The 11,176-nt window shown below is 47.2% G+C and overlaps 1 protein-coding gene and 1 long non-coding RNA gene across 5 annotated transcripts in view; both read left to right on the top strand.

Moving 5' to 3' along the window:
• Positions 1-4,676, top strand: part of GRM7 (glutamate metabotropic receptor 7) — a 223,279-nt gene extending 218,603 nt beyond the window's left edge. Inside the window, exon 11 of one of the 3 annotated variants that reach the window (XM_048957321.1) lies at positions 627-4,675. Coding sequence is in view for 1 of the 3 variants with exons in the window: in XM_048957322.1 (XP_048813279.1) it covers positions 627-676 (50 nt within the window). In the remaining 2 variants the exon portion in view is untranslated. Of the gene's footprint in view, positions 1-626 lie in introns of all 3 variants that reach the window. The other 2 variants (XM_048957322.1, XM_048957325.1) reach the window with 2 other exon arrangements.
• Positions 4,677-6,076: 1,400 nt separating this feature from the next.
• LOC125698875 (uncharacterized) lies at positions 6,077-10,051 on the top strand. 2 transcript variants are annotated; one of them, XR_007379355.1, is made up of 5 exons: positions 6,077-6,097; positions 7,763-7,884; positions 8,826-9,002; positions 9,371-9,538; positions 9,938-10,051. It is a non-coding gene; the product is annotated as an uncharacterized LOC125698875 (long non-coding RNA). The 2 variants fall into 2 exon arrangements; XR_007379356.1 differs by having other exon boundaries at positions 9,374-9,538.
• Positions 10,052-11,176: the final 1,125 nt, after the last annotated feature.

Genomic DNA, 11,176 nt, shown 5'->3' on the forward strand with positions numbered 1-11,176 from the left:
ACTCAAAACCCCATCAGCTCAGGGCATGTAGTCACATCCTCGTTACAGAATCTGCATATAAGCAGTGATGTTTTTGTTAACATGCCTGATGAAGAGTGTGCCATCCAGGACCCTAAGCTGTCAGTGCTACCAGGGTACTACACTGTATTTTGCTCAGTATTTAGCTGCAAATATTTGCAACTTACTGACAGAAGTGGGTAGCATTGTTCACAATATAGGTACTGGCTGCTTTTACTAATTAACGTGTGCGAACAGATTTAATTTGAAGGCCACAATTAGGAAAGCTGGTGCCTTGACCCCCAGAAATCCCAGAAGTCATAAATCTGGAACAAGAATCACTTTTTCCCTCCCCCCCAAGAAAGCCAACTCCTAGCCCAGGAGATGCAAGAAGTTGGAGTGAATGTCATCATGTCATCACTGCTGGAAAAAGTCCTGAAATCCCACGTGGGATCACAGGGTGCCCAGCAGGTCACAGCCGAGGGAAGGGCTCCGTGCTGAGCACTGGGCAGCGCTGGGTTCTGGGGGCTCTGGTCTGCTCCGCGTTCCTGACGGGGGGAACAGCAACAAGCCTCCCCACGGAGGCCTTCGCCGGCCGCTCCGGTGACCGTTTCCCACTTGTCTTTCAGGCCCCGCTGCAAAAAAGAAGTACGTCAGTTATAACAACCTGGTTATCTAAGCCCGGCCGCGGGCGCGAGGACGGAGAGGACTTCCATGCGCTGCGGCACGGGCCTCCAGCCGGCCCCGCCGCCAGCTGCTGCCCACGGCCGCTCCGTGAGCCCGGCGTGCGCTGCGCGGTGAGCTGCGGCGTGGGGCTGCAGCCCGGCCCTGCTCCGCCGCGGAGCTGCCGAGCCCACGGCACGGAGGAGCGCTCCCCGGCACTGCGAGGACTCACGGGGGCTGTTCTGTCTTTCTATGTACTTCCAGACTGCGAGTTTTTGAACTTTCTGTACAGTTTGTGAGGATTTTTGCATACCGCCATCCATGTTGTTTCTGGGTCACTGTTTTTGTTTTGGTTTTGTTTTGGTTTTTTTTTGAATGCACAGTTTCATTGAGGCCCAATTCTCTGAGACCTAGCGCGTCAAAACGAACAAAACCTAAGGATCCGAAAGACCTGTGTACATGACCTGTATGGTTGCTATTGTATCGCCGCGATCCATGTATTTTTTTTAACGAAACAAAAAAGAATTTAAAGACCAAAAACTGTGCTGGCCAGGTGAGCCCCCCACGTCGATGGCTGCGGAGGATGCAGATGGGAGTTTTGCTGAGTTTTAGTACAGGTCTTGATATTTGGAATGCATGCCAGTAATGTATTTTATGGTACATGTTAATAATTTATGTTTGATATTCGTATTTGTGTTCTATTTTGTTATTTTATTTAAGGTATCTGACTATTTTGCAATAATTTCAATAATTCTTATGGTATTTGGAAGGAAGATTATGGCTTTTACATGTCTTGAGGTTTTTCTTTGTTGATGCCCCACCATGACTGACCAGTGTGGTAAGGACTTACAAAGCATGTATGTTTTATACTGTTTGTAATAAGTAATTTCGTTAATCTTGCTGCTTATGTGCCAATTTAGTGGAACCAATCTTTGCCGCGACCTCCTCCCTTCCTTTCCATTCTCTCGATCTTGTGATATTATCCAAGAATGTATCAATAAAGGGTTTTGGTTAACTTTTTTTTATTTACTCCAATAAATATATTTTTTCAGTTGCTCCCTCCCCCTTCCCCCCTTGTGACTACACTTTATTTCGTGACGTTGCTGGAGATCCCAACCCCTTGGGGCTCTGAGGGGCCACCAGCACAACCCCATCGCATCAGCCATGGGTGTGGGAGAAGAGTGGGAGGAGGCTGGGGAGGGAAAGAAGGAAAAGGCGAATCGCAGTGCAAAGTGCTGGAACCTAGACTGAGGGCTGGAGCTGACGCTCAGCCGCACAGAGAGCCCACCTCACCTCTCTATGTTTCGCAGCTCAAGTGCTCCCTTCAGCTTTTGAGTCTTCTTGGTGACGTTCAAGGATATTCTTTCCAACAGACACTGAAATGCAGTTAAATCAACAAGTAATCAAAGTCAATCTAGTGGGCAATTGTTGAGAGAGCTGGGGGGAAAGGAAAAGCTCTGCGACAAGAGGTGAGAGGAAGCTCTTTCAGACTGCAGCACAGCACCTGCAGAAGCTGCTTTGGGTGACATCTGACGATTGCTTTGCAGAGCATTTAGCCTCCCATTTTCTCTAGACAACTTGATCAATTATACTGATGAAGTTAATCAGCATCAAAAGAGACTCTGACAGCTGTGGGACAGCCCCAGTGCATGGCGATGAAGACCTCAGTGGCAGAGCTGGACTGACTGCAGGGCAGCCCTGGGGCCTGGGGGTGCTGCTCAGCCTTCCATGGCTGTGCTAATATTCACAGATACAGCCATTAATTGCAGCAGACAAAAGATGACATCCAAGTAAAGGCTTTGTTAGCAAGAAATGAATAATCAGCCCAACAAATAACGAAAACAGAGTGGTTCTGCAGTGTTATCTGTTTTCTCTGCACAGAGCATAAACACAAGGGCAGAGCCAGCATCAGGCTGCAGTAAGTGTGCAGCCACCAAACTCTAAGACTCCTAGTAAGACCCTTAATTTTTTTTTCCGAGTGGACAAAAATTGGTCTGTTGGTTTCTTCCTTTTTTTGAAAGGAGGGGATGAGGAGGAGGTAGAGGAATGGATGACGTGGGACTGGGGTGCTGTGCATTGAAGGTGGTTCTGTTTTTCGTTCTCCCACTTCGTGTTGCATTAGATCCAGCAGAACCCCAAACCTGTGTTAACACAGAGTCAGTCTCAAATATCTGGCACAAATAGCTTTCCAGTAAACCAAGGAGGCAATACCAGCCTGCCATGTTTCCCCGTGTCAGAGTCCTGCTGTGCTGGCTTTGCTCCCTGCTATTCAGCACCTTCTGTTGCAGCCCTGTGGTGCAGTCAGGCCCTGTGGACTCTGCTCCCTGCAGCACAACCTCCACATGCAGACCTGTCCTTGTGCACCTCTACTGTACCACATGTATTGGTGAAGGACACGAATAGCCACCTATGTATGCGTGAATCTGCATCTAGAGGTAACTGTTTGTGTCGCACACGCAAATAGAAAAACAAGCATTTATGCATGAATGTTGGTGTTCTAAAATGTGAGTGCGTTAGCTGGCTTCTGGGCCACCTCTCCCTGTCTGTATCCAACCTCTGGAGGGAGTCACAGAGGTGAGAGCAGAGCTCTGGGGCTCTGCCACAGTGAAGGTGCGAAGCTGCAGTGTCTGCTTTTCCATACTGCACATTTTCAAACCAAAACTGAGTCCTTACCTCCATTTGAAACCTGTATTTTACAAATGGCTGTGCTTTGCAGCACTGCAGTGTTACCTTTGTTTTCAGAGCATCTCTAGCAGTCCTACACATGGGTGCAGTGGTGTGCCTTGCTGTCCCCATCTGCTGCTGGCAAAGGTGGTGTCACGCACATGACAGCAACATGCAGTTTCATGAGGAGGAAGGACTTTGTTTAGACAAGAAGAGCTGGTGGAGTTTCCTTCACAGAAGCCATGACCTTGTGGCAGTGGGCATGGTGAGATGTACAGCAGGATAGTGCAGCACAGGTACAGACAGACAGACGCTGGAGGAGCATGCATGCAGAGTAAGAAGGGACCATGTGCACATGCATGTGAGCTGCAACGTGGTGGTACCCACCTGAGCACATGAGAGTAGTGTTCCTCACTAATGTTGTGGTACACACCACAAAAAAGACCCACTAACAAAGTCCTGAGGGAACAGAGTGTTGTTTTTTGGGGGTTTTTTTTATGCCATTTATTACAGAGGCTGAATCTTGTCCAAATTCTATGAGTGAGTTAATGCCATGTTTATTGTTCATAAATATTATTGCGCAGTTAAGCTTTCTGGACATGCTATGTGATGGATAATGACAATTATTTAGGCTGAGTCAGAGCTTAGTTTTCATTTGTGACATTAATTGCCTTTATATATAATTAAATGCACCATAATACAGCCATATACAGAATCTGTGCATCCATGAAAGTGCTAATCAAACGTTTTTATTAATTTCTAAGAGCTCTCTGTAAAGGCTTTGATACAGTTGAGTGTTTTCCAGTAAACAGTCTATTGGATAAGATGCTTAGCAGAATGTTTTGATAATTGCTCTTTGTGCTAGATGTGCAATTAATACTATTAATGCCGCGTGAGGGTGGGGGGAGCGGCGCTGCCTCCCTGCTGCTCTGCATGCTGGGATCCCACAGCAGTGCTGCCAGCACAGCGATGCTCCCAAGAGGCAGGTTTGGGTTTGGAGTGCTCTCATGGAGGTGTGCGGGCCGTTAGGAAGGGACTGGGCAGCAGCATCCCAGGCCATTCCTCTGCTCTGTGTTTCACACCTGCAAGTGTAAGTTCCTGCAAGCAATTTTAAACCCTTGACGTGGGTGTGATGCGTGTGAAAAAACACTCGTGGCTTTTGGTCTGAAGAATTGCAAGCAGTGCAGTGAGCACAGTTGGATGTCAGTGAGCAGATGGTGGCAGAAAAGGGTGGTAACCTGTGGACACTGCTGCCTGCACACGTCACGTCTCGTAGGCCCTGAGTACTGTAAAGCAATAGAATGAAATAGAGAAATAGCCATTTTTTCACAGGGATATGAAGAAAGCACTTGACATTCTTCACAAAGTCACTGCTCTGGTGGGTATTTGTGAACCATTCTCATTTCCAGACTGGGCCAATGAAGATGTGCACACCGAGGCAGGCACCCAGCGGGCTGAGTCCAGGATGCTCATGCCCGATGTCTTGCATTTTTTGGCTGAATCTTGAACAGATCTTAGCTTTATTCAATGAGAGGAGAAGAATTGTTTTTAAACCAAGGTTTTCATGTGGTGGAATGCTGCCCTAACAAACACGGCTGGATCCCAGGGCAGTGGGTGGCAGCAAGCTGTTCTGCTCAACCCACAGAACCCCAGCTGTGCCCACAGACCTCGCCCTGGCCGGTAGCTCTGCATCACAGGACAGCTTGGCAGTGCTGTGCCTGACCCTGGAATCCATGGCACTGCAGCCGAGGGCTCTGCCCCAGGCAAACTGCACAAAAATAGGGGAAGAGATAAAAGTGCATGAATTACAAGGCGTATCTGAGCCCTGGCTGTGTAGGTAAGGGTTGTTACAACAACAAAAGAAAGAAGTGAAAGGAGAGCATCTCATGCCCTTCGGCTGCTGCTGGCCAGGCAGCCCCATGCTGGGGTGACCAGGCAGACCCAGGGCTTGGTGACGGCAGGAGCACAGCCAGCTTGCAGACAGAAAAATCTCAGAGTGAATATTAATGGCTGTGATCTCAACCCGGCATTATTTAAAGCTGAAATGGTAAATGTTTACTTAGAGCCAGCAGGATTTTTGCTTGTGCAGATCATTTATCTTGGGCCAGCATTGGAGCTCTGTCATGTGGGAATGTGGGGAGGGCACGGTGCTGATGTGATGGAGAGGCCTGTGGTGGGAGCCCCCACTGCCACGGGTGGTGGGGACCAGTTGGGTTTCTGCAACCACACTGTCAGGCTCTAGGTTTTAATTTGGGCAGGTGCTCAGGGCTTCAGCTCCAAAGAGCCGGGCTCAGTCCCTGCTGGTGGAAACAGAACAAGGCTGCTGCTAAGCAGGCTGCTTTTAATCCTTGCCGGTGCTTTTACCACTCCAAAGGGTAAAAATCTTCCTTAATCTCAGGGACTAAGCAAAATAGAAAACTATATTTGTATGACTTTTCGACATTAAAATAATGGCATTGGCCCATGTGTTTCTTAAGAGCTTCAGATTTGTAAGGATCAAGATAAAAAGAACTGAGCTGCTCTTTGGACATCAGACACTCTGCATCCTACAACCAGGAGCATCTGTAGCAGAAATGCTGAGGCAGGGCTTGTTCTGCTGATGGAGCACCTGGTGGAGGGCAGGGGCAGCCCAGGGGAGCTCAGGTGCATGCAATGTACTGAGTGATGAGGAGGTGGGGCCAGGATCCACCCCTTGCCAGACCTCATTTAAGGGCTGGCAGTGGAAGCAAGGGTATTTTGAGGAAGATTCCTGCTTATCTGGAGCCTTTCAAAGGTAAGCAGCTCTTTTCCTTCATTTTTGCAGTTGCTGCATTTGGGTTTGTCTTCCCTTGCTCTAGCCAAACACTTTGCCACCCCACTGTACTTTCCATCACATTATTGCATTATATTTGATGAGCCAGCCAGCTTTATTTAGGATGGATTATCTTAAAAAAGCTGGTGTGTTGGATGGTCACTGGGACCATTAATACACCTGAAGAGGAACTCCTGGGAGAAACTGTGGGGTTCTTAGGTTCCATATGGCTAAGTTCTGCATGAATTATTGAAGAATGGGGACCTGTCAGGGACAATGGTCCCATTATTAAATCCCCTTCATAAATGGCTGAATTTTTTTAATAAATTAAGACAAAATCTTTTGACAAGTAAGGGAAGAGTAATAGCAGCATCTGCTATGGCACGGCTGCTGCTACTATTAACTCATCTCGTTCCTCTGAGGAAGAATTAAAAGATGAAGATGAGCTTTTAAAAGCCCATTTAGACAACTGAAAAATCAAATTACATCTTTGACAGGGTGAACTGCCTCTCCTTCAAATGGAAATTCTCCTTTGAAATTAAAACCCATACCATTAGAAGGGAAAAAGTACTTGGATCATCAGGATCCTAGTTGCGTTCAGGAACAAAAAGGCCAGACAGACTAAAATCCAACTAGAAGATCTGGGAACCTCAGATCCTCTAGAATTAAGACCAATAATAACTCAAAAGACCAAGAAAATCCAGGGTAGACCAGCAGGGTTGGCACCCAAAGAGTGGCACAGTGCCCACACTGCACTGCATGAAACAGCATCCCATACGCAGCTGCTGAACTTATGGATTTGTTGCAAGAACTTGAACAACCCCAGGAGAGCGTGCCAGCATGATGTTTGAGATTATGGGAGGTAGGGGTTGAAAGTGTGGTTGTTAAAGGGCTTGAGATTTCCAAACTTGCATCTGTTACCACACATCCAGCCCTCAGAGGCAGTGGTAATACACAGTGATGAGAACCATTCTCTAATTCAGTGGATAACAGTGGCATGTAGAATTACCTGGCTGAACAACAGTGACATACTGATAAATACTGTCTTCTGGACCTCAGTGGAAGAACTCCAAAACTATGTGAGAGAACTAGGAATGAATAAAGCTATTTATGATGATGCATTAGAGAGTTCTGACCTGCTAAAGCTCTTGGCAGAAATGAGGGATCTCGTACTACAACAAGACCCTCCCCACCAGTATGGCACACTGGTGTCCTTACTGAACTCTTTAGTGGCCTCAGAGGCCATCATCCAACAAGCTGCGTAATTGGGGGCTGATCTGGAGGAGGCAGAGCATAATATCCAGGTGTTGCACCACAGACCTCTCTGTCAGGACCCATACAGGTGTTCCAAAAGCAATCAATGAAAAACGGTTATTGGCTGCCTACTCCACACTTCAGGTGGTGGAGCCAATAACTCAAACATCTGAAGTCATAGTTAAGACCACCTTGCCATTCCAGGGGTGGGTGCAAGATCTGACCCACTTTCCTAAGACAGGGTGGCCCAAGCACAAACAGTGGCACAATGGGTTGCCCCCCTCAGCCAGAGGAGTACTCTGTCCTCACCACCATTGAAAGAAGAGCTACAGAAGGCTGTTCATTGGATGCTATAATGTTGCTCTTAAGGCTGCCCTGAAGACAGACTTTCAGTCCCTGTAGGGGTGGACAAAGAGACTTCATGAGACCCTGCAGGACCTGAATGGAAGGCCCAGAGATGGCAGACCCAGTGCCCTGAAGATGCTGCAGACCACATTACAGGCACCAGTAATTGGGTAAGACCACAAATTAGCAATGAAAATAATCTTCTGCTCCCTGCCCCTGAAAACCTAGAATCCAGTACCTTGGAAGGTGTAAGTAGGACCAAAGCGATGCAGCCTACTTGCACCTTGGGAGGCTGGGGGATCAGTAGTCCCCCCCAGTGATAGGATCATGATGTCTGCAGGCCATGTACAACACTGGTTTTCGTTGCTAAGGGGACCTTAATCATGTCCCTATGGATTTTCCATCTCCCTCACCCCCTCTTAGTACCTAATATAATTACGCAGCCTCAGATATCAGGCCAGAGGGTATGGGAAATGGCTAAGACATGCCCCAGTGCAAGCTGAAGTGTTGACCCAGGCCAGAAACATGGCCTGTATCTTCCTGTGGAGGGCAGACCTACCCCTTCTGGTGCCTCTGAATCATCTGTACTACCCCCTGTGAGTCGCTTTGAGTCCAAAGGATCACCGGAGGAACAACCTGACATCAATGTGCTCCTACAGTCAGCAGCATCCTACAACCAGGAGCGTCCTGCAGCATGCCCAGCCTAAGCACTGGGCAGGCCATGAGCAGCTCCAGGCAGCGTTGTCCTAAAGCTCCTCTGGCTAGCAGTAAACCGAGGTGCCATGTCTGCCTCAAATTAACCAGCAGTAATTTAAACCAGCAGTCTTCATCAAAGCATGTTTTATTGAGGCTGACTTCCTTTATATGTTTTTTACAGGTTGACTCAAGCTGTCGAACGTGTGTTAGTCAAAGAGGAAAAAATAAACCCTTTAGGGTACATGTGGGCAGTGCTTAGTGAGGGATGAATTTATGCACTGTAGCGCCATATGGAAAAGCACAAACGCACGTTTTGCCCATAGATAAGTGACTCAGTGTTAACGTTTTTGTTTGTTCATGAAGTTTTAAGATAGCAGGATCTCGAGGAAGCTTACCAACTAACTCCTATTAATAGAGTAAAACCAAACAGGAGAAAGGATGGAAAGCAAACAGAAGAGCCTTCCCTGGTCACAGTCCCCAAGCTCCAGCAGGAGCTTTCCATCCTGCCACTGGGATGCAAAGCAGAAAGCTGCTCTGAGGACAGTGCTTCGTAAGTGTGTTGCAGAGAAGAGGCAGGCTACTTTTAGTAGAGGTGAGCTCTTTATAAAGGCTATTTCACTTAGTACAAAATGTATTTGTCTGTTGTCTTTCATTTACAAACACAGGAGAAGTACCTTATTGAAATAACCAAAACGTGACTTCTTGTGCCAGTTACTTCTTCAGAAGTGCAATTAATTTTATATGTAATTCATCTCATAGAACTTACACAATGTGAATAACATGTGGACTATTGATGCTATTCAGCGAGCAAATGGGTTTTCTTGGCAGCCTAATGGTCTGTGCAAAATGTATTTGAGAAGCTTTAGCTATTTTTCTGAACCCATTAGCTGCTATGAAAATCTTTAGTTAACCTAATCTTCTTACTCCATCCATCACTAAGTGTCATCTGCTTCATCTCAGCAGGCCCTGCCTGTTACCTGCAGCCCTGACCCAGCCCCAGGCTGACATGCTCTGTTCCCTGGGCAAGGACAGGGACCGGGGCCTTCCACGTGTTCCTCCCCAGCTCTGAGGTCTTGGAAGGGATAAATCTCAACATTGATCTGACTTCTGTGAAGCCCAACAGTGCTGGTAACAGATGATGTGCAGTGCATGGGAAGGGCCATCAAATCAGTGTCTCCCAGAGCCCTGCATGCCAGCAGTACTCTGGCATAGGTGTAAATGAGGGGGTGTAAATGAGGATCACCTGACACTTGGTAATCCACATCTTGCAATTAGTGCTAAAGCACGGTGATTAGGCCATGGCACATGAATCAGCCTTTTGTTTAAGGTCTGTTAGGCAATAATTGTGTTTTCTGGCATGTGATTGGCTTGGGACAGTTTTCTATGACACATAAACTATTGTCCCTGGGATGAAGCATTCCTGGCAAAATAATGGCCCTCGCCTGAGCTGCACACAGACCCTGCCCCGCTTTGCCAGGGGCTCTGCAAGAATTACTCAATTTTGTGTGGCCTTTTCATTTCCCACAGTTGTCCCAGATGAGATACCAGGAAGGTTTTGGTATGCACAGTAACGTGGATCGCCCTGACAGCAGTAACCAAATGTCTCTGTGAAATAACTCGCAAGCACTGGCTCCATCTGGTCTTGTCACAGGCTTTTGTCCCAGCCAAAGATTTGTATTAGATGCAGCAAAGGACTGCAGCTCTTTCTCCACGCCACAGGCTTTTATTGTACTGTTGAAAGTTCTGTGCAGCATCTCACGCAAGAGTGAGTGAACATTGCATACATTTCAATGAGCGCCTCCAAGGAAGAAATTTAGTTAATCTGTGCTGGATGTATATCTCAACCTATTGCTTTTTAACTTATAAAAATGACCACCTCCTACTACATGAAATCCTAAGAGAGGCTTGCACTAACTTTTCTGCTGCTATAATCCTGTATCTGCTCTCTCACATGCGGCCTCGGAACAGATAAATTATACAGCATATGCCTTTCCCTGCCACCAGAAAAAAAAGGCTGGAGAACAGTTAGAGATTACTGGATGTTAAAAGCCAGGCAGCAGGGCTTTGTGAAAGAGCAGGGGTACTTCTGGCCTCTTCATGCCTTTTGCTCGGTGCTTCCAGGCTGCTTCAGGTGCCCATCACTGTGAGAACAAGCAGCCACTATCACCAATAGCTGGAGCAGTGCACCTCAGCCATAAACAAGCTTAATGCATTATTGATGTGGGAAGACTAAAAGGAGCTACAAGGAAGGAAAAGAACAGGAGCGGCTGTAGGGAACATAGGAAGTTACCTGAGTGCCATACAGGCCAACACCACCCTGATTAGAGGGGACCCCACTGAGCCACTGGCTGCTGCCAGTCAGTCACTGCATGCTTCACTTCTTGTAGTGACTGCAGCTGAGCAGTGGCTGTGCAAAGCACAAAATGCATTTCCTACAAGTGAACTGGTCTTACCTACGTCTGCTTCCCTGCTTATTTAGTGACGTTTGTCCCAACATGCTAATTGCTACTGCAGAAGCTTTCCCTGTCCTAAAAATACTTCTCAGTTTCATCTCTTGTGTGGATGCTGGAAGACAGTGTCTGCTGACTCAGTAAGCAAATGGTGATGTGCCTTCAAGAAAACGTGATTCAAAACTACAGCAAATATGTATGTATCTTTATAGGATTGACAAGGAAAAGGAGGAACACATGAATGACAAGGAATGTGTGTATGGGGCACTGGGCTCACGCAGCTCTGCACAACTTGCAGACACCTGATGCATTACAC

The sequence above is a fragment of the Lagopus muta genome, chromosome 11 (assembly GCF_023343835.1).
Source record: "Lagopus muta isolate bLagMut1 chromosome 11, bLagMut1 primary, whole genome shotgun sequence".
In the NCBI taxonomy this organism is placed as follows: Eukaryota; Metazoa; Chordata; class Aves; order Galliformes; family Phasianidae; genus Lagopus; species Lagopus muta.